We start from the raw sequence: 25900 nt of genomic DNA on the forward strand, positions 1-25900 counted from the left end.
TTAGATTGACTATTCTCCTGCTACCGAGAATATTCAGTAATTAATTATGTGTTGAAATGCAGTATCAAGCAATAACATACATCAAGTTATCTTGAGTAAGTATCGTTAAGGATTACTTCATTTTTAATGTTATTCCAAAGATTCTTAATACCAATCTTAATATAAAACATTTTGTTAGGAGAGTCAGTACTTTATACTGGTGAGGGAATCATCTGCATATTCAGTAGTAGTATTTTAAAAATCCTTCGAGATTTCTTATTAGCCCAATTTGAAAAGAATACATTGAATAGAAATAAGTACATTTTTATATTTTCCATATTTTTTCATGTGTGTTTAAAGGTATGCAAATTCCATGCACTGGGAGTATTGTATTTGGTTTATTCATAAATATTTGCATTTCTGTTAGTGGAATAATATATTTTTTTCCTCGGAAGTTACAGTGCTTTAAAATCTGGTTAATTCTAAGGCTCTAGGTCATCACAAAGTAGTAGGAGAGTGGAAATTATTTCTCATATTGTGAAATTCCTCAGGATTATTTATTTTAAGGTGATATTTTTTATAACTTTTATGTATTTCCTTTTTAATATTTTAAATGTCCAGAGCAGTTCACATTAGTTTTGCCTACACTATGCTTAAACAATGACATAAAAATTCTTATATTCAGTATCGTCAAATGGTATTTTCAAATGCAGGATTTCCTAAAAAAAAATGTGACCCCTGAGTTCAGGACCGATGCTCTGTATCTTCTGGAACGACCAGTGCCCTGTGGGTCTAGTCACAGAGAGGAGCAGGTCCCACTGTAGACATTGTGAAGTCCTGGGGGAATAAAGCAGGCATTAAGACTCTCCAGCCAAAAGGTTTCTGATGCTTCCATTAGAAAGGGCTGACACTGTGAGAGAAGTGTTTCCTCCAGTCTTCTTTGGGAACAAGAAAAGTGAAATAATCTTTTGGAAATCTGTGTCTGAAAAGAGATTGGTGTGTGGGTTGTTTTTGTTTCAGTCATTTCTAAGGAAGGCACATGTATGTAACTGGGAGTGTGGTTTTTCTGTAGGCTCTAATCAACAGTAAACCTCTGGTCTTTGCTATTTCCTCCCCCACCCCCACTTCATACAGGCCTGTCAGAGTTAGACTTTCTGGGTCTGCTTTGTTTAGAACACGCCAACATAGTGGATGAGCAGTGAGAAATGCCAGTTCCTATCAGTCTTCTCTGAGATTTCTAAATGAGCATGTTAACCCCTTTATCACAGAAAATGTGCTATTTGTAACCAAGAAAAATTCACTGAGTATTGGCAGTTCTAATCTTACAGCCCTCCTCAAGAAAAACATAGATCATTATTCTAGGTGAAAAAAGGAAAAAAAAACCCCAAGGGATCTTACGAGTTCTAGCTCACATTTTCCTAATTTTCTTTGGTTTTTCACATTATCTGAGAAATTCACAAATTATAGATCCCTTTCTGATAGTATCTGGTTACTGTCTGATTTTCCATTGGTATAAACGTCTTTGAACTGGATGAAGAAGGATTTTGTTAATGCCGGAGCGTCACCCGCAGCTACCACCCTCCCTGCTCTGATAGAACTGAGTAACGGCCGTTTTCCATCGGCCATTCTGATGGTCTTTAGACCGTCTTGTCTCTGCTGCCCAACTCTTATATATTCCTCCAAACAGAACAGTTTTAGGTAGACACACCTCAAGTACAACCCCTACGTAGCAGCTCAACACATGAGCCATTAGCTTCTTGTAAGTTAACTCAAGGCTGCTCTCTTCCCAGAATGCCTTCCATTTTGCATCCAGGACGCACAGCCGTTCTGCTGTAGCTACTCCCATCTGTTTGGGTTTCATCTTAGTTAATAAGTCTCAGCAAGGATCCAGCAGGCATGCTGCCATGACTGGGTGGGGGCCTTAGAGACAGTCAGAAGCAGCCCAAGGATTTCCCAGCTTTGCTGGTGCCATTTCTGAAGTCATCCGTGGTTTGTGTTAAAGCACATCTGTCTCTCCACCACCATGTTCATTGAAAACTGGCTTTCCTTGTCGTTGAGTGCTTTATCGTCATCCTGGTCAACTCTCCGGAATTTTTCTGATATTCAGAGTTTTTGTTTGTGTTTTCTTTGTGTGTTGGATATGTTTTAATCAAGTACTAGTCAATAAATACTTTCTTTTTTTTAAAAAAGATTTTATTTATTCATTTATTTGACAGACAGAGCGAGAGAGGGAACACAAGCAGGGGGAGTGGGAGAGGGAGAAGCAGGCTTCCCACTGAGCAGGGAGCCCGATGTGGGGCTCGATGCCAGGATCCTGGGATCATGACCTGAGCCGAAGGCAGACGCTTAACGACTGAGCCACCCAGGCGCCCCTCAATAAATATTTTCTTAAAAGAAGTACCGATCTATACCCTATTGCCAATAAGCTTGCTAATATAGATAATATATACGAATCTTTAGAATGAGAAACTTGTCTGGATGGAATATGCATTGTATTGAATTTAATGAAAAATGGCCGTGCCAATGGAGAGAACTTCAAAAATATTCTTATATTTTAAATAATGTTTCTGCTTTTCTAAGGCAATAAGATAACCTTTCATGGGAATTGACTGAGAAAGCTGTGCTGATAAATCTTCTCAAGCATTTCTGAACAGATGTTTTTGTCCTTGCACAGAGTTTATGAACAGTGCCCTAATTCTCAGGGACCCTGTTTTCAAATGGAATATCTTAAAATCTATCTTGTATCATTTTCTGTTTAAATATTTTTGTCATGTGCTGATCGAAGCCATCCCCCTTCTCTTACTAGCTCAGCAAAGCTGGATGAAGAATTTGAAAAAAAATTCAACAGCCTCCCTCAATATAGTCCTGTTACATTTGACCGGAAATGCATACCTGTCCCAAGGAAAAAGAAGAAGACTGGAAACATGTCCTCAGAACCGACTAAAACCAGCAAAGGTTAGATGTGTGTTATGCCTCCTGCCGAGAGGCCGGTATCTCACTGCTCTTTGGTGCTTCTGCAACTCCCTCTAGATACGTAATTGGACTTAGACTGAGGCAGTGAGGCAGTAACCAGATGGAATTTTAGCTTGCTTTCCAGAATTATTAGTATGGTTCCTGCCTCACTTCTCGCTCCCTTCTTTCCCTCCTAATCCTCCTCAGCCTCTGTTCTCTGCCATCTCAGCCTGCACATTGGCCCTGAAAGGTGTAGCTAAGTGTTACACATGGTCTTCGACTTTCTGCTCTCCAGAGTTCTGACTTGGAGATGTGGCGCTTTTCTTGAGCAGAAACTGCTGGCCAAGCCTAATTCCTCTGTTTGCTGTATCTGTGACAGGTTCGACTCTGGGACTGTGAAATCCTTCTAAGTGCCTAATCAGAGTACTCCATTCTTTACCAGCAGTCTGGACCAAATGAAAATAAAGCCAAATGCAAATAATCCTCCAGCAATACATTGAAAGTGGTTTTGTTAAGTTTAGAAAAATACTATTTGAGCGTGTTCATTTTGAAGAATATCAGATTCTTCCCTGTGGGTATCAGGGAAGCTTTCAAAATTATCTGCATGACTTGGGTGGGTATCAGCATTCATCAAGGGCAACACTAGTTCAGAGGGGGGTTTTGAAGAGTGTGAGACCACCATTATATGTCAGGTGGGGGCTTGGGTTCTAAGCATCGGAGCCTGCTCAGGACATTCAAGCACAATAAATGATTGTCCTCCCCAAAATGATGGCACTGCTCTTATGGAGAAACTTGTATTCTGATTTTACTTAGGTCTCAAGATTGGTGGGGAAATGTACCTCTAGTTTTCCATACAGATGTGAAAGACTTCATTCTCTTAGTCTCCTGTAAGGACAGTGAATGGAGAGATGAAGAACTTGCGTGTCGGGGTTTCTGTTGCTTGCAGGATTTGATGGAAGAGTTTTTTTTAATTACTCTGCAAAAGTGGCTGCCTGTTACCTGTTCCATGTCAAATCAGACCCTTTTTTGGTGTATTTTAGATAGATGGCTAGGTGGATAGATATAATATGATACATATCTTTGCATAAATCTTGCTAAATTCTAGCATTCATAGATAATGATCGGAGATAAATATTAATGAGCAGACACAATTTTATGGATTTAGAGGGACTATACAAAAGTCTAGGAAAAATTATGTTTTCTTTAAAGAAACTTAAACTTTTCTCCCTTAAGACCAAAAACCTCCTTTGCACACTGGAGTTGACACAACTGAGGAGGGTCGCTTTGAGATCTGTATCTCAAGATAGATCTGTGTACTGAAGAAAATTCCCCCTTCCTAATTAGAGGCAGAGAGGAACGTAAAAGTGATTTCGGAATTAGCTTGGTTTTCCTCTGTGTTCAATAAAAACAAGTCTAGTGAATAAAGAACTAAAAAAGAAATGTTGCATCACCAAGTTTGCTCATCTGGGAAAATAAAATAGGGTTGTATCGAGATCTTCCAAGATAAGTAGGAAAGAAAGAAAGTAGCCTTGCTGACAGGTAGGTAGCTGAGTACTATAATGGATTACCAAAAGAAATGACAGTCTTTGTGCCCTGGAGACATCTAGGAATAGGCAAAGTAGTCCGTGAGCCCAAAGATGCCCAGCTACCTTGAGCTCCCATAATTCTTGGATTTAAAGTTGCTGATAAATACCTGACAAGCCAGTAAAATGGAACTTAATTGATTGATGTGCAGGATGTATTCTCTTCCTCCACCCCCAGTAGTTTGAGACATTCATTTTCAAGCCCTGAAGTTGGCCAAATTATCTATCAGAGAATGTAACAGTAGATTTATTTTTGTAAAGCTATAAAACCCTGAGTTAGGATCTATTTTCATGAGACCTTCTCTTGGGTCTTAGTTATCTGTTATATATTTTTCCTCTCCCAGCTGAGATTAACAGTATTTCTTCTGATGTGAAATAGCTTTTTGGAGTTTTGGATTATACCTCATACAGTGTCCTCTTAACTCTTCTGTTATGCCTCTCAAGCCACTGAGCCACTGGGTCCTTACAGCCTATCAGTAATTACGTAGGTAGGAGTCTTTCAAGACTAGATTTTGCTCTGCATTCTGACTCATGGAGCAAAATGCAGTTAAAATAAAGCAGAATCTAAACAATACATTCTCTTTTTAGCAAACTAAAGAAATAGTATTTGTAACTAATTGTAATTTGGCACTAACAGCACCAGTGTACTATCCTACAAGTTATTAATGAAATTATCATACCAGCTGTGCTGTAATTTGCCTGATCCTCAGAGGATAGAGAAGATTGTTTTCTTAGACTCTAGACTCTTTACACCTTTGCATAATGAGTTGTTCAAAGCAAAAATTGTGTATAAGATCATTAGTTTATTAATGAAAGAGTGTGTGTCCATAGGAAACCTCATTTCTCCTCCAGCAATTTGGTATTTTGTCTATAGTTTCTCCTGTGTTTATCCTTAAACAATTACTATATTTTCCCCTGCCTTATACTATGGGCTTTTTTTAGCTGCTCCGGGTTATATAAAATGTAGAGAGTTTTTCTCTAATGCTGTCTAGAGGAAATGGTTATGTATGCATGTATATAGTTCTAGATCTCAACAACATAGTGTCTGCTGGGGTTTACACTTCTGCTGTCCCAGTGGCCTCCTTATTTATATCTTTGTTTCCAAGGAGTCTCTTCCTCTTGTCTAGTGTTCCCTCCACTATCTGTGCCCTGTCCCTCATGTCTGTATAATGGGGCTTGTCAGAAACTCTCCGACAGAAATGGATGAAAATAACCACATGCCACCCCTCCTCTGACTGGGCTCAGGCTACATTATAGGAGGCAGAGCTCGATGACTTAGGGAAAGAATTTCCCTTTGCTTCTAAGAACAGATTACCTAGTAAATTGAAATCCATCTAACTTCTGGTGCCGTTCAGCCGAGGCAGCCCATACCTGTGTGTTTTCTGGTTTATCTCTCATAGTTACTTGTATATATTCAAATGAAGGCTTTAAAATATAAGTCTAAATCTAATTGTAACTTAAAAGGTCGGTTTTGACACATTATTTTAAGTATATTGTTAATGTATGAAGCACTTTTTACAAAAATATCAGAAGTCAGAGTGCTCTACAGAATAGTAATTTTCAGACAAAGTAGGGTCATGGAGAAAAAGTTAATTGAGTTCAACTTCGAGTGTTTAAATTATGTCCCAGCTTGACCCTTGACTTCACTTCTCCTTCTGTATCTCTTCAGTCTTCTCACATTGCGCCTTAGCCTGTTATCAAACATGCTGGTGGTCCGCATTTTTCTTCCAATCCATGTTTATATTTTAAGATTGGAATTCCCAATGATTAAGGATTTGAGATTTTAAAAAATCGCAATGGTAATAAAAGAAGCAGGTTTACAAAATTAAAGGTTGAGGGCGGAATCCCATTTGGGATTCAGCCAAACTGAGGATACTTTCAGTGTTAGAGGACCAAGAGCTAAAGTCAGCCCGATTAGCCCTTCGTATCAGGAAGTTACAGCTTCCGGTTTAGGCAGAACTCTGTATTTTGCCCTGTTAACTGTTTGAGCATCTTCACTGCCACCAGATATTTTCAGGAACATGGTGACAGCACATTTGCAGATATAAAAGGTATACTACCTGATGTCATACTGAATTCCTTAACAAGACATTCATGTACAGCCCAGTGAGGTAGTTCCTGCCCCTCACTGAATCCGAGGGACAGGAACTTGATTGTGGCTGGTTTACTCAGACTTCAAGTCAGCAGATCCACATGTCCAGCAGCTGGGAACACTTTGCTGTAAATTATCACAAAGGAACTTATTGTTTCATTGGTTATTTATTATTTATGTATCTATTACAAAAATGACAGCCTAGTTTTAGAATAAAACTTCTGCTCTTTTTATAGCTTAGAAACATGAAACCATAGAACCTGGGCCTTTGCCACCACTGTTCGCGTCACACATAACCATTGTTCCCTGCAACAGTTCTATAGAACGAGGTTCACTTAATTCACCTTACCTGCGGATCTTGAGAAATGATCACCCCAGGCTAATACTGAAGTGGCTTCTGTGTCACGATAGCTCCTTACCCCCAAAATGTCCATGTTTTAGCAAATCCTGAGTAACATTAATGTTTTGGAAAGGTTATTGTTAATGTCTCTGTGGTAGCCCTCTTACCCTCTCAGATTGGGGTTTTCCATTTTCTCCCCAGCTGTGAAGTTAGGTGCAAAGGAGACAGATATCATCACCATACAGGCTATCCTCCCCAAAAGTAGAGCCACTCCTCAGCTAGTTTCCATGCCAGCCACATGTGATTTTTGTCTTAAGGAATTAGAAGGTGACTCAAACAGTCTTTTAAGAAATTTGGTAGGGAGATTAAGAAAGAGATGGGATCAGAACATGACCTAGTAGTTTAGTGAAAGACTTGCAGTTTTTTTTTTAAGGTAATCTCTACCCGCAACATGGGGCTGGAACTCACGACCCCAAGACCAGGAGTTGCGTGCTCTACCTACTGAGCCCGCCAGGCGCCCTCCATTGCATTTTTTGCTTTCTGAACCATTCCTTCTAAAACTCTCCCGCTTTTCACTTCCTACCTGCTTTTCCCTCCAGGTATGTTTCTGAGTTAATATAATTAACTAAGGAAAAAATGGTAGCGAATTTCCTTGTATGTACTGTTTATTAGAAATTTTGACTTTATTTTCCTTTAGACAAAATATCACACATATGTATCGTAGTGGTGAACAGAGGTCAAATTGTTCATTTCTTGACTGAAATTGCTGCTTCTCAGTGACTGCAATTATATCTGGTCTATTACTTCTTCTAGTTTGTCACTTTCTTCTTTATCTGAAGTTTTGTTTTATAGCTATAGTTTGGGGGATGTCTAGGAGCAAGGAGGTTTAAAAATAAAAGTTTACAGAAGCTCCTCTGTATACTAAATCACTCTGGATGTTCTTTTCTCATGTTAAAATTGACAACCTCTATCTTTAGCTTTGTCCTTAAATTGTACTTTTCAGATTTTGCTGAGTGTGTTTGGGTCTGAAAATACGTATCCTTTGCTTCTTTCCTAACCCATCTCATCCATCCTTATGGTCCTAAGAGGTCTCAGAATTGTTTTTCTGCGTTCTTCCACTTCTCTTTTCCGTGACTGCCTATGTCTCATTCAGGTGCTCCAGCCCTGAGTTTCCCTGGTTGTCTAAAATACATAGGAGGCAGTGATTGTAAATGGATGATAGAGAATACCTGTGATATTAATGGAGTACGTACACACACTATATATTTTTTGTATTTGTTAAATTTATTTTCTTTCCCTTGTTGCTCACTTCCCCCCTCCCTGAAAAGAAGTCAACAAGTCATTTTCTATTTCTATTTCAAACCACCACCAGCTAATCCAGAAGTATTTGCTTTTGGTTATTTAAAAGGATGGCTTGGTGTAGTCATCAAAAAACACTTACACAACCTTCTGTTATCGGTAATAATAGCTACAGATGTCATTTCTTGAGCTCTTACTTTTTGCCAACCAGTGGTTTAAGAACTTTGTTCATGCAGCAAATACTGTTCACAACCAGTCATCTGCTAAACACCATTCCAGAATGTAGAATATATCTGTGAATGAAAACAAAGAACCCTGCTGCCATGGTGGTTACATTATGCCTGGGGTACCAGCCTAAACAGTAAGCAAAGCATATAATGTGTTAGAAGGTGAGAAGTGCTATGGAAAAAAGAATAGGTGTGATAGAACAACTGGGCAAAAGATCAACAAGGAAAGAGAACACTTGAACACTCTGCATTAACTAGACCTAACAGACATACATGTATACTTCATTTTATTGCACTTAACAGATACAGTGTTGTTTTACACATTGAAGGTCTGTGCCAGTACTGTGTCAAGCAAGTCTATCGGCATTCCAACATTTACTCACTTGGTGTCTCTGTGTCATACTTTGGTGATCTGTGAACAATGATTACAACTCAGTTAATGGTTAGCATTTTTTAAAGATTTTATTTTTATTATTTAGAGAGAGAGAGAGAGAGAGAGCAGGGGAGGGGCAGAGGGAGAGTGAGAATCTTAAGCAGATTTCCATGCTGAGTGTGGAACCCAATGCAGGACTCGATCCTGAGATCATGGCCTGAGCCAAAATTAAGAGTCAGATGCTTAACCAACTGAGCCACCCACGTGTCCCATGGTTAGCCTTTTTAGCAATAAAGTCTCTTTTCATTGAAGTATATACATTTTTTTGTAGACCTAATGCTATTGAACAGTTAATAGACTATGGTATAGTGTAAACATAATTTTTATATGCACTGGGAAACCAAAACATTCATTTGTTTCAGTTTATTACGATGTTTGCTTTATTGCGATGGTCTAGAACCAAACCTGCAGTATCTCCAAGCTTTGCCTATAGGTAGAATTCTCCACCCATCAATAGTAGACTATACATTCTTCTCAAGTGCACATTGGAACAGTTTCTAGAATGTACTATACACTAGGCCATAAAACAAACCAATACATTTAAAAGGATTGAAGTAATTTCAGTTATGTTGTCTGATTACAGTGGAATGAAATTAAAAATCAACAACACGAAAATGTTTGGGAAACTCACAAATATGTGGAGATTAGGCAATATGCTCTAAATAGCCAGTAAGACACTTTGGCAGCACATATACTCAATAACCAATAAATCAAAGAGAAAAATAAAAAGAAAGAAGAAATTAATAAGGAAATCAGAAAATACTTTGAGATGAATAAAAATGAAAATACAACATACCAAAATTTATGGGATACAACTAAGACAGTGCTTAGAGCACAGTTTATAGCTATAAATGTATATGTCAAGAAAGAAAAAGGATCTCAAATCAATAATCTGACTTATCTTGAAACATTGTAAGAAAAAGAGCAAATGAAACCTAAAGGAAGTAGAAGAAAGGAAATGATAAAGATTAAAGAGGAAATTAATAAAATTAAATAAAGAATAGAAAATCATTAAAGAGTCAATGAAACCAAAAGCTGGTTCTTTGAAAAGAGCAACAAATTAGAAAAATGTTTAGCTAGACTGATCAATTAAGAAGGAGAATACTAAAGCTGTTAAAAAATCTAATAGGGGACATTACTGCTGACCTTACAGAAATGGAACAGATTAGATAGGAATACTATGAACAGTTACATATCAATAAATTAGATAACCTGTGTGAAATGGACAATTCCTAGAAAGCACAAACTACCAAAACTGATAATAAGAAGAAATAAACAGTCTGAATAGAACAATAACTACTAAAGAGATTGAATTTAGTAATCACAAAAGTACCAAAGGAAAAAAACCCAGGCACTGGCTTCACTGCTAAATTCTACCAAACATTAAAGAAGAATTAATATCAATTTTTCACAAACTCATTCAAAAATTAGAAGAAGAGGGAATATCTCCTAATTCATTCTGTGAGGCCAATTATGACCCGAATGTCAAAACTAGACAAAGATATCACAAGAAAAACTACAGATCATACCTCTTAAAAACAGGGACATAAAATTCCTTAACAAAATAGTAGCAAACCAAATCCAGCAACATATAATAAGAATTATATACCATTACCAATTATATACCAAGCAGGCTCTTACTCCCAGAATGCAAGGTTGGTTTAACATCCAAAAATCAATGTAGTATACTATATCAATAAAACAACAGAAAACCCGTGTGATCATCTTAATAGATGTAGAAAAAAAGCATTTGACAAAATCCAACATATTTTATGAGAATAGTCAACAAACTCAGAGTGGAAGGAAACTTCCTTAACCTGATAAAGAGCAGCTACAAAAATCCCACAACATTCCTATTTAATAGTGACAGACAATGCTTCCCCCTAAGGTAGGGAACAAGATAAGGATGTCCACTCTCAGCATTTCTGTTCAGCATTGTACTTGAGGTTCTAGCCAGGGCAATTAGGCAAGAAAAAGAAACAAAAGATATGTATATTGTGGAAAGGAAGAAGTAAAACTATTTCTATTCATAGATGATGTGATATTTTATATAGAAAACCTAAGGAGTCCCCAGAAAACTACTATAGCTAATAAATTAATGAGTTCAACAGGTTTGAAGGATACAAAAATCAGTTGTAATGCAGAGAAAGGGGAGCCCTCTTGCACTGTTGGTGGGAGTGCAAACTGGTGCAGCCACTCTGAAGAACAGTATGGTGGTTCCTCAAAAAGCTAAAAACAGAACTACCCTATGATCCAGCAATTGCACTACTAGCTATTTACCCAAAGAATAAAAAAAAAAAAATGCACATTCAAAGGAATACATGCACCCCAATGTTTATAGCGGCATTATCAACAATAGCCAAACTGTGAGATGCCCATCAACTGATGAATGGATAAAGAAGAAACGGGTGTGTGTGTGTGTGTGTGTGTGTGTGTGTGTATGTGTGTGTGTACTGGAATGCTACTCAACCATCAGAAAGAATGAAATCTTGCTATTTGCAATGACGTGAAGGGAGCTAGAGTGTATTATGCTATGTGAAATAAGTCAGTCAGAGAAAGACAAATACCATATGATTCCACTCATATGTGGAATTTAAGAAACTGAATGAACATTCAGGACTGGGGGGAAAAAAGATGGAAACAAATCATGAGGACTCTTAACTATAGAGAACAAACAGGGTGGATGGAGGGATGGGGGGATGAGAGAGATGAATGATGGGTATTAAGGAGGGCACTTGTTCTGATTAGCACTGGGTTATATGTAAATGATCCACTGAACTCTACTCCTGAAACCAATATTGAACAGTATGTCGACTAACTAGAATTTAAATTTAAAAAAAAAATCAGTTGAATTTTGTACAGTTTCAATGAACAATCTGAAACTGAAGTTAGGAAAACAATTCCATTCATAGTAACATCAAAAAGAATAAAGTACATAGGAATAAATTTAACAAAAGATGTGCAACACATTGAAAGCTACAAAGTATTGTTGAAAGAAAAACAATCAAAATAAATGGAAAAACATCCCATATTCATGGATTGGAAGACTTAATATTGTTAAGATGGAAACACTCCTTCAAATTGATCTACAGATTCAACCCAATCGCTATTAGAATTCTAGCTTCTTTTATAGATACTAAGAGATTCTAAAATTAATGTGGAATTGCTAGAGATTCAGAATTGCCAAAATAATTTTTTCAGTTTTAAAACTAGCTACAAAAACTAGTAGACAAGACAGCGTGGTACTGACATAGTTATATAGGTTAATGGAATAGAATTGAAGGCCCAGAAAATAGACCTATACATCATTGGCCAATGGTTTTTCAATGAAGAAGGTAAGAGTATTCAATGGCAAAAAGATTAGTCTTTTCAAAATTGTGCTGGGACAACTGGATAACCACATACAAAAGAATGAATTTGAACTCTTACTTACCTCAGACAATATACAAAAATTAACTTGAAATGAATCAAAGACCTCAATGTGAAAGCTAAAGCTATAAAACTTTTCAGAGAAAACATAGGGGTCAAATCTAAGTGACCTCAGATTTGGCAATGGATCCTTTGTGACACCAAAATACAAAGTAAATAAATTGGACTGTTGAAAATTTAAAACTTTTGTGCTTCATAGGACACTGATAAAGTGAAAAGACAATCCACAGAATGGGAGAAAATATTTGCAAACTACCTACCTGATAAAGGACTTTTGTCTAGAATATATAAAGAACTCTTACAGCTCAATAAAAAGAAAGACAACTCAGTTTAAAAATGGACAAATTAGACGAACCATGAGAGACGATGGACTCTGAGAAACAAACTGAGGGTGCTAGGGGGGAGGGGGGTGGGGGGATGGGTTAGCCTGGTGATGGGTATTAAGGAGGGCATGTACTGAATGGAGCACTGGGTGTTATACGCAAACAATGAATTGTGGAACACTACATCAAAAACTAATGACATAGTATATGGTGATTAACATAACATAATAAAAAAAAAGGATAAAGTTGCTCCAGACATCCATGTAAAAAAATAATAAAAAAATAAAAATGGACAAATTATCAGAACTCTTTCTCTAAAGAAGATATACAAATGGCCATTGGGCCCATGAAAAGATGCTTGACATCATTAGTCACCAGGAAAATGCAAATCAAAACTACAGTGAGAGAAATGCATCCTTATGATGATCATACTCAAAGACAGATAATAGTAAGTGTTGACAAGGATGTTAAATAATCTGGCAGTTCCTCCAAAGGTTTATAAACATAGTTACCATACGACCTAGCAATTTCCACTGCTAGGTATATGTCCCAAAAATATGAGCACACAAAAAGCTTAATATATGAGTAATTCTAATTATTATTCATAATCCAAAGGTGGAAGCACCCCAGATATCTATCAGCCCATGAGTGAATAAACATAATGTGGTACATCCATGCAGTGGAATACTATTCAGCCTTTAAAAAGGAGTGAACTGCTGATACACACTACAACATGGGTGAGCCTTGCAAACATAGCAAGTCAAAGAATCCAGATACAAAAGACTGTATTACATGATTCATTTGTGTGAGATTTCCAGAATAGGCAGATCTATAGAGACGGAAAGGAGATGAGTGATGGCTGAAGGATAGAGGGAATGCAGAAATAGGGAAGAGTGATAGCTAAAGGGTATGGGATTTACTTTTGAGGTGATGGAAATGTTCTAAAATTGGTGACAGTTGCAGATGTGTGTGGACGTAAGAGCCAGTGAGTCGTGTGCTGGAGGCAGGAGTAGGAATAGTTTGCCTTTGGCGGGGCGGGGCAGTACATGTGGGTGCAGCTGCTGGCAGGTGGGTAGTGGGAGCAGGGGCAGCTTATAGAGTCTCTGACTCTTTAAATCCTCACGTCAGCTCTAAGTTAGGCACTGTCTTTATCCCCATTTACAGATGAGCAAACAAGTTACATAAAGTGATTTGAATCCGTTTCACATAGGAATATATCAGCAAAGTATATATAGAAAGAAACCTGCTTTGGGGAGATCAGTGCTGCTGTCGGCATTTCTGATTAGGTGATTGACAAATCGTAGTTCTGTTTTCTTTATCTGAGGAAACAAAGATACAATCTGAGACTTCTCTCCCCTCCCACCCCAATTTTTTGGGGCAAATGTTTTTCTATTTTTAAAGCACATTTTCTTCCCAGAATAACCTCAGAAAAGGCTAGAAAGCTATCCGATGCTCTCAGGCAATTATTGCCCTGAAAGTGCTGTTCTTACTACAAAAACCAGTTTCGTAGAAGAGAAGAAATGCCCCTGCCATCTTTTCCTTCACCATACTGAGGAATCTAAAATAAAGTAAAATCGCTTCTTTGTTAATGCCTACAGCTACTCTTCAGTTACGGGTTGTGGTCTGTCTCTAGTCACTAAATCTGCAGTTTCTGCTTAGGGAGTCCCAGCCCGAATGGGGGCTCCTGCCCAATACATTCCTAAGGAAAATTTTTCAGTGGGTTTTAAGTAAGCCTAAGGAAGGGCGCTGAGTACTATTTAGAGGAGTGAAGATATGCAAGAAGACATTTCTTGTGACTCCGTTTGCTTGTACCACAAGGGGGAGGAGGGTGTAATTGTTTAGGAACACACGGTATTGTTTTATGAAACATTGTCAATTTAAAATATATTTATATTAATATTGTCTGTAGGTCCTTTCCAGTCTCAGAAAAAGAACTTATTCCACAAAATTGTCAGCAAATATAAGCACAAAAAGGAGAAGCCTAATGTTCCGGAAAAAGGTATTGGTGCCTTCCATCCTCCATCAAGGTTTCTTGGCCACCTCCATTGTGAATTCATCTTTGAGTAACGCTTCTGTGCACCGCCTTTGCCTTTTCCCCTCTCAGCTTGCTTCAGTGTCATCAGCTCCTAATGCAGGCGTATTCGTTATCTCTAGACTCCGCGGCTAATTGCAAAGAGAGATCTCCTTCACTTGGATTCCTACTCAAATCCCATAATGTCTCTATTTTCAGAGTTCCATATGAATCCTAAAATTGCTGTTTTCATCCATATTTGGTGCATTTTGTAACTTAGTCTTCTTGAGCTCTTATCCACTTATTTCCTTTGACTATTCTCGTTTCTCTCATGTGGGGCAGCCTTCAAACCAGGACTACATTTTCATACCTCCTGAAACCTCAGGAGTTTCCTATTCATATGAAAGTGCCCCCATTTCTGTACTTTCTCTGACCCTTGAGGACTCTTGTCTGGGAGGATTCCACTCCGAAGCCGTAACCTGTCTCTTTTTTTCCAGTCTCTGTTACTTTGTTTGCCAGGCTCTTCCCACCCCCTTCAGTCACATAACTTATTCCCAGAGGGCACTAGACGTGCATTGCCCTCCACCATCTCTTCACTCTGAGCATCTGTCTTAATTGTTATGATTTTGATGGGCCCTTGAACCTCTTCAGGACTCATCTGAAGATTTCCTTCTTCTCGTAGTTCAGGACTCCTATTCTTATTCCACATAAAAGATAAATCTCCCTGTCTGGTTCAGTCCAGCCATGTGTCCCAGAAGTTAGGCTTTCTTTAGCATCGCCCTGCATGTTCCTGTCATGACCACTGTGAGCCTACTCATCCGATGCCCATTCGCATCCCACTTGCATGGCCAGATGTGAAGCCTTTCATGTTTCTGGAATGAGGCTTTAAATGCACCTGTCTTCCATGTGTAGACATATGTGCCTATTCATTCCTGTATGTGACCTTTTACTTCATTTGGGTTTTATTTTTCACCCCTGCTCTAGCCTCTTAGTTTTGTTTTGTATGTTAATATTTTTTTCTCTGCTTCCAGTAGAGAAACCTCACTCTTTAGGTAAAATGTCAGTTATCGTTCCTTTTTAACTGATGGTCAGTTGTCTTGATGAAAGTCATAGAAATTATCCAACAGTGTATTTGACAGAAGGCAGATTTGTTTATTTTCAATCCATTTCCTGTATCACCTGATTATTTTAGTTGGCAAATGCCGTTTTGAGAATTAAATAGCTAAAATAAAACTCTGCTTCATTTGTGTGATAAAGTTTCATATATACACTGTTTTGTGTATTATCTTCTTTTTATACGGTTATGTGTCTGTCCTAGGAGTAGAGTTTCACTTTCTTTCTCTGTCGTTGTTTTTTAGGAAGTGGGGATAAATGGTCAAACAAGCAACTCTTCTTGGATGCCATTCACCCTACAGAAGGTAAACGCAACAGTATTCTCTGTATCATTTCAGGTAGTCTGTGTTGGAAAGGTTTAAAAAGGCATAATTTATATAGGCTCACCCAAGAGCACTATACCTGAGGACTCGTAATTTGGTTGTTTTTAATTTTCAAATCAAAACTGACAGATTTTTTGACCCTACTGAGGGTCATGCAGTGTGTCATATATAGCTTAATTTGTCAAAGGGGCACTTACAGCCTTTGAACCACATTAACCAGAAATTAAAGTTTTCTATAACTAAAAATATTCAGTGTTGCATTCATGTTGCAGGCAGATGCTTATGGGAGCCAGAGTAGAGCCAGTGTGGGGCTTTCCTGGTTGGCTGGGCTTGGGCATGTCAGCAGTGTTCCTGTCCTGAACTTCATCCCAGCACAGCTCCCAGGACCTCCAAATATGTTCAGATGGAATGCTCCAGAGGCTTACGGATAACCAAGGAAAAGTTCCATGTTGACTAGCGTAATGTTACAGGTCCTGGGTGCAGATTTTACTTCAAAATTTCCCACAGCCCTATTTAGTCGTGATGTCTACCTAATTTCTGTTAAATATTGAACCCTCCAGTGAGTGCTCATTTCTGTGACTGTGAAGGGGCTGTCATCTTCTTACCACTGATTCCTTTTTTCATTGTCGCTATTTTTAAGGAGCTCAACTTTTTTTTTTTTTTTTAAAGATTTTATGTATTTATTTTAGAGAGAGAGCATGTGCCTGCGCGTGTGAGCTGGGAGAGGCAGAGGAAGAGGGAGAGAGAATCTGAAGCAGACTTTGCACTGAGCTTGGAGCCCCATGCGGGGCTTGATCCCACAACTGGGAAATCATGACCAGAGCCGAAACCAAGAGTCAGACGTTTAACCGACAGAGCCACCCAGGTGCCCCAAGCTCAGCATTTTTATAGTCCTTCATTAGGAGTTGCTTCATTTGAAAACTAGAAGCAATCTTAAAGATCACTGAGTCCAGTCCCTTTGATTTACTTACTAGAAAGGGGGACTTCATGAAGAAGACCATGTCTTTTGACTGACTCCCAAATACACTGTCGTTCCTTTCCTGAAAGGGAGAAAAAATTTAAAATGCATATTTGGCCTAAGTCATTTATCAGAAATCCTCATGTGTTAAAGATATTTCTTAAAAAATATTCCAACTTGAGTTTATAGCAAACATGAAATTGTTTTTATTCGGTACGCACTGTTCACACGAGCCAGATGTCTGCTTTTATGTCATTGCACTCTTACAAAAAATGCCAGCAGTGTATCTGTTTTCTGGCCTGTTACTTCACATGCAGAACCTCTCCAGAGGACTGTTTCTGCCCTTAGCTGGCAAAGCCAAATATGAATTGCTGTGCTGCTCTCAGCATTAAATGCTAACATCCAAAATGCAATATATTAGCTCTTGTGAATTTTAAAGATATATTCTGCACAGACTTCATAAATGCAAGGCAGTGATGAACAGTCAGAGGAATCGAAGAGGCTCTTAAGACCATCTTACTCTTTACTTGAAATGATACTGTTCTAAATGTTTTGTTTTTTAAACAGAAACTCCGTGTCATGTAGAACATGGTATCATAGTGTGTGCAGTGAGGTAGAAAGAATGAATAAGGTTGGAATTAGGAGACGTGGGTGTCAGGCTCTGATCTGCCACTAAGGAGCAGTTTTCAGTGGGACAAATTGTGTTTAATCTCTCCAGGTTCACTCTCCACATGTGTACTAAGTGTGTGTGTGATATGTGTTTAGGGGTGGGGTGAGTGATGGGGGGCTAATATATCAACCTCAAATGTCATTTCCCCTCTCATACTTGCTGTTATTACCATGATTTGCTGAGTGGGTGGTGTGGTGCTGGAGGCAACCTTACTTTGCAGCCCTAATTCTGCCCTTTAGGGGGCAGAAAAGTAAATCAATTTCAAGTCTTCTAGGCAGTGCCAAGGGTTTAGTGGGAATAGAGTTATTATCGGTGATATTAATTATATTTATTATTAATGTATATGAATACATTACAAACTTTGAAGAATATGCACTGAAAACTGCATGTCTTTTGGTGCAGAGTGCATATTCACTTTATGTGGCCAGGAAAAAAGGAATCTGTTTGTGCATCGGAAATTACCAGTAATTTAAAGTGACCTTTTGGCTATTGATTTTCATACCTTCCCCTATATTTCCTCATTCAGGTGGTGACTGTGCACTTGGTGAATTATCTAGGTGCTTTATTTCATCCTCTCTCACCTATGGCTAGTTTAAACTTTACCTTGGAGAGTATCCATACATAAGGACAAGAGATGAAACCATAATCAGGATAATGTTAACATGTGTTAGCCATCCTGGGCGAAGGTTAGACAGGAGTTGTTTGTAGCTGATGTCTATACTAGAAACATTGGTTCCACTGAGGTGTTCAACTCAGTTTGCTATTCCTGACTTCGGTTAAAGGAGATGACTTCAAGTTCACTATGCTTTTTTTTATACCATCCTGAGTATAATTGGCTTGCAATTCATTTTTTTCCCCCGAAAATATCAGAAATCTTTAGGTGCTTAGTAATCACATCTGCAGTTTAAATGCTAAGCTTATAATCTGTTTTAAGCATTTTCCCCCATGCTTTTAAAATTCAAAATCATGAAACCATTTCTTGAAACTTCTGCAGATCATAACAGAAGATTGCTTATCAATAAGCCTAGAATTAAAGGTTAAATTTTCAGTTAAACCCAGATGACTTGTACTTGCCACTGTATTTATCTTTCTACCAGGTTATGGTGTCCTATGCTCATGCTTAAGTTGGAGGTTTCTAATTTAATTATCATCATCGTTATTATTACATACTTAATATTGCTTTATAGTTTCCAGAGGGCTTTCACAATATTTTATGTAAAACTAATCTTGGCAGGAGCCCCAGGGAACTCAGGAGGGCTTATTAGCCCCCCCAAATAGATACATGATAAGGAAGGAAACCTGACCAACATAAGTAGGAAGAGAAGAAACCAGCACTCTTTTCCACTAAAACACGTTGGCTGCTAACAATTTTGATTTTTCAGGCATATCTGAGCCCTTATTTGGCTCAGATGTTGCAATTATAAATGGTATCTTAAGAGAAAAAAACTAAAACAACCCAAACCTGAGACTGAGAATCTCCAGAAGATTAGTTCCTTTGCAGTATATAAATCTAATTATGGGGGAGAAAAATCTGGTTTATAGTTAACGTGATCCACAACACTCAGACTAACCTTGATCTCTTTTCTCGAGTTCAGAATAACTGCTATGTAACTTCAGCAGGGTCTCCTGGCGTCTTAGATAAGGCTCATTCATTTGACTCTGTTTCCTGTGTTCCATTCAGCATCTGACTGCATTTTCAGCTCAAGAGAGACCAACCAAAGGCCATGAGATTCCAGATTTGGCTATAATAATTTCAGTGCAGGTTTGATTCCCCTAGTCAGAACGTGAATTCGTGACTCTGGAGCACTCTAGTGGCCTCCCGGGGTTTGGTACAACCACAGTGCTATCTCAAAAAATTCACCCCACATTTTGGGAGCAGGGTTTGGAAAACAAGACAGTCTCTTATTGCCACATTCCTAATGTTGCTCCAGGAGTGAGCTCACATTATCTCTCTCTGATGATATACTCCAAGTGTGTTACGATTATCGTGGAGTATAAAAACCAACCCTGTGGACTTGTTTCGCAGTGCTTGGGTAGGTTTGTGTGTTCAATTACAAGCCGAAAGAGAAATGACTAATTTGTTTTTAGAGGACAAAAGCCCTTCTTTTCTCACATTTCCATTAGTTTGGGAGGGAGGGGGGAAAAAAGGAACTGGCTTGCTGTCTGGGTGCTCAGCTTCAGACTGTTTTTCTCTCTGAGCGTTTTCCATTTCCTGTCTCTCACCACCAGGCCTTCCTTTGCTTTGCTAACGTTGCTGGACTCAGATCTGCTGTTGCATCCCAGATGGCCACTTCTTTGCCTTAGCCTTCCCTGCCTTCCCCGGGTCTTTTGTCTTAGGATAGGGTTCTCTCTGAGTGCTGCCCCTGAAGGCTGTCATTGATCTTGGCCTCCAGACAGCACAGGATGTTCTGGGGATAGCTCCTGGGTCAAAGCATGGGGCAGACTCAGGCTTACTTCCTCTTCCAAATTCTGGCAAGGTCTCATTATATCCCTCTTTGAAATGTGGACAATCTGTAGGCCCCATGATTCCTTCTTGATCTGGCAGTAAGTTTAGAGGAGATGACATCCAGAGAGGTGGCATGACCTCCTTTTCAGTGATTTGTGAGAATCTTCGATGTATTCTCACATTTTGCCTCTTTCACTTGGTCTGCAAACCTGATTCGTTCCTTTTCTGTCCCCCAGTACACCAGCCTCTGGGACTGGATTGCTGGTGTCAGTTGTGGCCAGCCTGCCTTCCTTGTCTGCTGGTTTCTCAGCTTCCCTAGTCCCAGTCTGCTTTTAGGCCTTAACTCTACCTCCCTTTTGTAGCCATCCCCTTGGCTTCTTCCTGTGTTTTTACTAATTCATCTGGAACACACAGGAAACAGAGCAACCACTGAAAGGAAATGAAACCATTCAAAGGCATCCCAAAGGCAAGAGAACTAACAGTCCTTGTCTGTTAGGGAGTACTCTTGCCTCGCCTTGAGACTCTGGAACTGTCTGGAGGCTGGCTAGGACCCTGATTTTGGGCTATGTGGGGGCTCATGGCTCCTTTAGAGCCAATCTAGTCCAGCCTCCACCTTTACATGAAGAAACTAGAGACCCTTGGTCCTGCAGTTAGTAAATTAAAAAGTCAAGAGCAGAATCTAGGTCTCTCTGTGACTGTCATTTGTGTTACCCCATGGTCTTTGTGTAGAAATCAGGTCATCTTTTCCTAACCCACGTGGCCTTTTCTTTGACCTCCTGGGTTCGTTCTTTCTGTAAGCAGTTCTTCTGATGGAATTCACCCTTCGTCTTTGGAACCCTGCTGTACCCTTATTTCCATAAGTTCTAGATTTTTCTAGGAAGTGGAAGGAGAAGAGGGAATGGGTTAGTGCTTTTTCTGGAAGAGCCATCTATAGTGTTGTGTTCATACTGGAGAAGTGATTAAGATTCACCCCCTATATTCAGAAGGGACAACTGAAGGATCTGGATAAGAAACTAGAAATTTTGAAGCTTGTGAATATCTAATGGAAGTTACTTAGGCTCATTGTAAACTCATATTCTGGCTTCTTCATACCTATGAGGCTTTGAATTTCAAGGCTAATGCAGAGTCATGAAACTTCTTTGGAGTGTTTCTTAACCAAATTATCTTTTATTTTACTGGCAGCTTTTATTGAAGTTTAAACTAAAAAAAAAAAAATCTTAAAATACATACCAGCACTGCTCTATGTTAAGCTAAATATCAAAGTATAAATACACCAAGACTGTTTCCTGGGTACAGATCTACAATTTAAAAGGAGCCTTTTTCCTAATTTTTGATTACTTGTTTGAAAAGATACTTGGGAGTGTTGCCAAGTAGTTTCTTTTAAATAACTATTATCTTAAGCCTGTCCCACACAGCCCTCTATTATGCTAGATTGAGTAGGGCCAAGCCACAAATCATGGTATGATTACTGCTTTACATCCTTTTTTTGATGTAATTGAAATGGGTTCCTGCTTGTTTTGGAATGCGAAGCCTGGAATCAGTCTCTTGAGGGCAAAGATCTTAACGAATTCATAGCCCTGCTTTCCCAAGGATATACCTAACCTCATTAAAAACTCGGATTTATACCAGCATATGCATTTTTTCACACCCTGAGTTATTCTCGCTCTGTTCTCTTCCTCTTATTTTAACTTTCTTTTCCTCCTGTGCGATATGCATTGTTGTATTTCCAGTGTCTCCCTTCAGCTTTGCCCTCCGATCAGCACCTTCAGTTTTCTCCCGGCTCTGTGCACGGGAGTGGGCCACATCAGACCTTGATTTTCCGAGCCACACTCCCCACTTTGTCAGAAACTATTTCTGCCCCTGTCTTAAGAGATTGGATGGTTTAAAAATGGAAAGATACCTCTTTTCCCTGCTTAAAAGCCCTTAGGCCACTGAAATTAAAAAAAAAAAGTAAAAAAAAAAAAAAAGTCCCGATTACTACATTTGACTACATGTATATATTCTTAAATGCTTCCTGCACTCATATCTACATATACTCATCTTACTTTTAAATTGGGGGTGGGAGAATGAACTCCTAAGGAAATGAGTGTATAAGAAAAGATAGAAGCATCCCCAGCCTGTTTGAACTGGGAGCAAGGTCTTGCGTGGCAAGTGTGCTCCTCATTCTCAACACGGTGACTCCTCAGATAGAAGTGTGTGCTGCTAAATGATTCACTGGTATTCAGTTAGAATGAGGGTACCTGACACCTTTCCTGGAGCCTTGCTGGCCTGTGGTACTTCATTAAATTATCTCACTAAGCACATTCACCTGGTCCTAGAATTCCACAAATGGGAGAATGTTTCCTTATGTGCAGGCATCACCATTGTGGGCCAGGTCTTTGCTGAGCAGTCAGTATGAGTAAAAGGTCAGGCCTCACAATTTCTTTTCTGATCAATCCAACCTGGTGATTGAAAGCAAGTGTCCCAGTGATAACTATAAGTTTAGAAGCACATATTTAATCTCAGTGCCCTCAGAAGAAGAGAAACTTCTTTAATCATCTTCCCAGTCCAGGTGGCCAAGAGGATCTCAGATAGGGACCCTGGCCACATGTAGAAATTATGGTCTGTTGGAGCACAACTCACTCAGATTTGCATACACTATCTTCCCCACCAAACCTGCAAGATCCAAACACTTAGAAAATGTTACTCTGATGGCCTTTTGGTTGTGTTCTGTTAAAAGAGAGAGAGGGCATCTGAATTCTCTGTACCTAATTTATTAAAACAGATTAAAATAAATATATTTGAAAAAAATAAAAATAAATATATTTGTTTAAAATTATGGACAGCATTTTATTTTTCCCATCAGTGCTTTGAAAGCTCTAAATCTCTGTTCTCCACTCAGATGGGTCAGGCATTGAGAAATTCTTTCTAAGAGCAATGTGATGTCTTATGTTTTTGTGTGTAACTATATATGATCTGTCCTATTTCAGCCATATTTTCAGAAGACAAGAACACCACAGAGCCTGCTCATAAGGTTAAAAATGCCCTATCCATTCCCAACACTCCAGAGCCAACAACAACACAAGAACCCTTGGTGGGCAGCCAGAAGAGAAAAGCAAGGAAAACCAAGATCACCCACCTTGTCAGAACAGCAGATGGCCGGGTATCACCAGCAGGAGGTACTTTGGGTAAGAAGAAGAAGCTTTAGCTGAGAGAGAACCAGAGCAAGGCGGTGACTGTCATGGCCACATTGGACAGCAAATGACTATAAGCCAGCTGTGGGTCCTCACTGAAAAATGGGTCTGCTCTGTGGGTTTGGCCACAGGAACATTTTCTGTCTCTGGATCTCTTTGAGAACTAGTTTTCCACAGGCTCCCAAATGTACCAAATGTATACGTGTTAAAATCATAGCTTTTTTTCCAAGAGCATTCTTAGAAAGGAAAGGTAATTTTTAGGACTGTGTGTTTCTCCATCTCTTTCTCAGCATGCACAAAAGCAGTCTTCATTAAGTAAATTCCCGGAGATCCTAGACTTTTAAAAATACTAGATGAATCAGTGTTTCTTCATGGTTCACTGTTCAAGTCACTACAAACCATATTATCAAGTATTTAAAACCAGTGGATTAAGGAACCTTAGAAAGCATCCAGCACTTTCCTAATAAGTTGATTATTGCCAGTAAGGGAGCCTGAGAAGGCTTTTGGATTTCTTGAGTTCTCTGGGCTGACCTTTAATCAAATCTTAACTTACAGTGAATTTCTCCATTTTCAGTCATGGCCTGTGCTCTGTTTGCTGTTCCTGGTGGCTTCCATAGTGGCAGAATTGCCCGAGGGGCCCCAGTTAAGGAGTGGGGTCAGGGAGTGCCACTGAGTATCCTCCTCAGATCTTGGGGTGCTACACCAACTAAGCATTAGTGGTCTTAGCTACTGTTGCCTTTCTACCCTCTAGCACCCCCGGCATCTCAGTCCCACAGCTTTGAAGTGTCCCTCCCCCTGCCCTAACCCAGTTTCCATAAAAAGGTCACAAGTCCATAATGACTTACATAAATAGAAAAAAGTGTCCAGAGCAAAGGGGAAAAAAAAAGAAAGACAAAAAAACCAAGAAACAGAATCTTAACTATAAAGAATGAACTGATGGTTCCCAGAGGGGAGGTGGGTCGGGGGGGACGAGTTACATAGGTGATGAGTATTAAAGAGTACACTTATCATAATGAAAAAATAAATTAATAAAACAAAAACAATATTTAAATGAGTGTGTTTTGAGTGTAGTATTTATAAATACCTGATTTAGGTTAATCTGATTGCAAAATAGAGAGTCATTGCTGAGATAGAATAGGAAGACAATTAGTGAATTTTGTACACATTTTGTGTGTAGCGTGTGTACATTGTTAGAACAATAAAGCATATTAAATACCCCCATTTTACCCTGTTATATGAGAGAGAAAGCTCAAAGAGGTAGGGTTGCATTTTTGAATACACTGACCTCCTAGGTAGAAGTAGGGTGAGGACTAGAATCTAGTTTTCCTGATACGTAGTCCAGCAGGCCCCTCTGCTCCTTCCCTTTTCACTCTGAGTTCTGTTCTGTGATTTTGATTTCATAAACTGTTATAGCCTCATTTTCACTTATAGAAAGAGTGAAAGATCTTAGAAATATTACCTTCATTTAGAAAAGCACATAGCACTCTCATGTTCTAATATATGACATTTACAGCCTTATCAATTGCTTTCTATATTCAAAATATTTTAAAAGCCATGATAAAGATTCCTCCTCCTCTATAATGGCTACGTAATAAAGAAAGTATACTCATTTCCAACACAGTATTTTCATAGCATTTTAGCACCTCTTCATAAATAGCAGAGGGCCCTTTGTCTTCCTTCCAGTAGGTCTTCAGAACAGGAATAACAACTTGGGATCTCACTGGGATTGATTGATCTCTTTGGGATTAGTTTAGGCCATCCTTAAATGTTGGTGTCACAGCAAACCGAATGTCCAAGTTGCCATAGCAGGGCATCCTACAGCTTCATCAGAAATGTTTGCTCAGGTGGGCTTTTAGGGGCCTTCTAGAGCATCCACAGGCCCCCTCACAGAAGTCCCATCAGTTTTATTTTGGTCAAAGCCCATTTTTCCCTCTTAACTCTGAGACTGACCTATTCTTTGACCTTGGATAAAACACAGCTTCTCTTCCACTTAGTTTCAGGGCAGAACACTGTCCGTAGTTGCAACTGAGCTTGATAAAAGAGTGTTATTACCATGGGAGAAGAGAATCCGTAAAAGCCTTCGTATTCGGTGGATGACAAGTGGACAAAGAATAGTAGCTCATTTCACATTGTCTGGAACAGAGTTTCCTCGGTGTCCCTTCTCTGTAGAGAACACAGTGATCCTTTCGTGATGAATTTCCCTTTTGCCACAGATGACAAACCAAAGGAGCAGCTGCAGAGGAGTCTCCCAAAAGTGACCGAGACGGGCTGCCATGACGAAGCTTCCCACAACCCCGAGGCCGCGGAGACGCGGAGCAGCACTCCGGAGATGCCAGCCGTGTCTGCGTTCTTCAGTCTTGCCGCACTGGCGGAAGTGGCCGCCATGGAAAATGTGCACAGGTGAGCGGTGTGTGCCGCCAGGATGTCGGGGCTCCCAGTCAGCCTAACCCCCTTGTGCAGAGCAGGGATAGAGAGAGCCACATGGAAGCCGAGTCCTACTTTCTGACGCGATGTGTGGCGGTTCAGGAGACTTGGTTCGAGAGCAAGTC

At 39.3% G+C, this 25900-nt stretch overlaps 1 protein-coding gene across 13 annotated transcripts in view; it reads left to right on the plus strand.

The window, feature by feature from the left end:
* Positions 1 to 25900, plus strand: part of BBX (BBX high mobility group box domain containing) — a 272926-nt gene that overhangs the window by 237269 nt on the left and 9757 nt on the right. For 11 of the 13 annotated variants that reach the window (XM_025873745.2, XM_073892937.1, XM_073892927.1 and 8 more), the window contains 5 exons: positions 2786 to 2934; positions 14567 to 14656; positions 16027 to 16086; positions 23148 to 23345; positions 25565 to 25751. In XM_025873745.2, the coding sequence (XP_025729530.1) occupies positions 2786 to 2934; positions 14567 to 14656; positions 16027 to 16086; positions 23148 to 23345; positions 25565 to 25751 (684 nt within the window). The remainder of the gene's footprint in view (positions 1 to 2785; positions 2935 to 14566; positions 14657 to 16026; positions 16087 to 23147; positions 23346 to 25564; positions 25752 to 25900) is intronic. The other 2 variants (XM_073892910.1, XM_073892949.1) reach the window with 2 other exon arrangements.

This window comes from Callorhinus ursinus, unplaced genomic scaffold (genome assembly GCF_003265705.2).
Source record: "Callorhinus ursinus isolate GAN/ISIS: 27379988/994484 unplaced genomic scaffold, GSC_fseal_2.0 scaffold1, whole genome shotgun sequence".
NCBI classification, from domain to species: domain Eukaryota; kingdom Metazoa; phylum Chordata; class Mammalia; order Carnivora; family Otariidae; genus Callorhinus; species Callorhinus ursinus.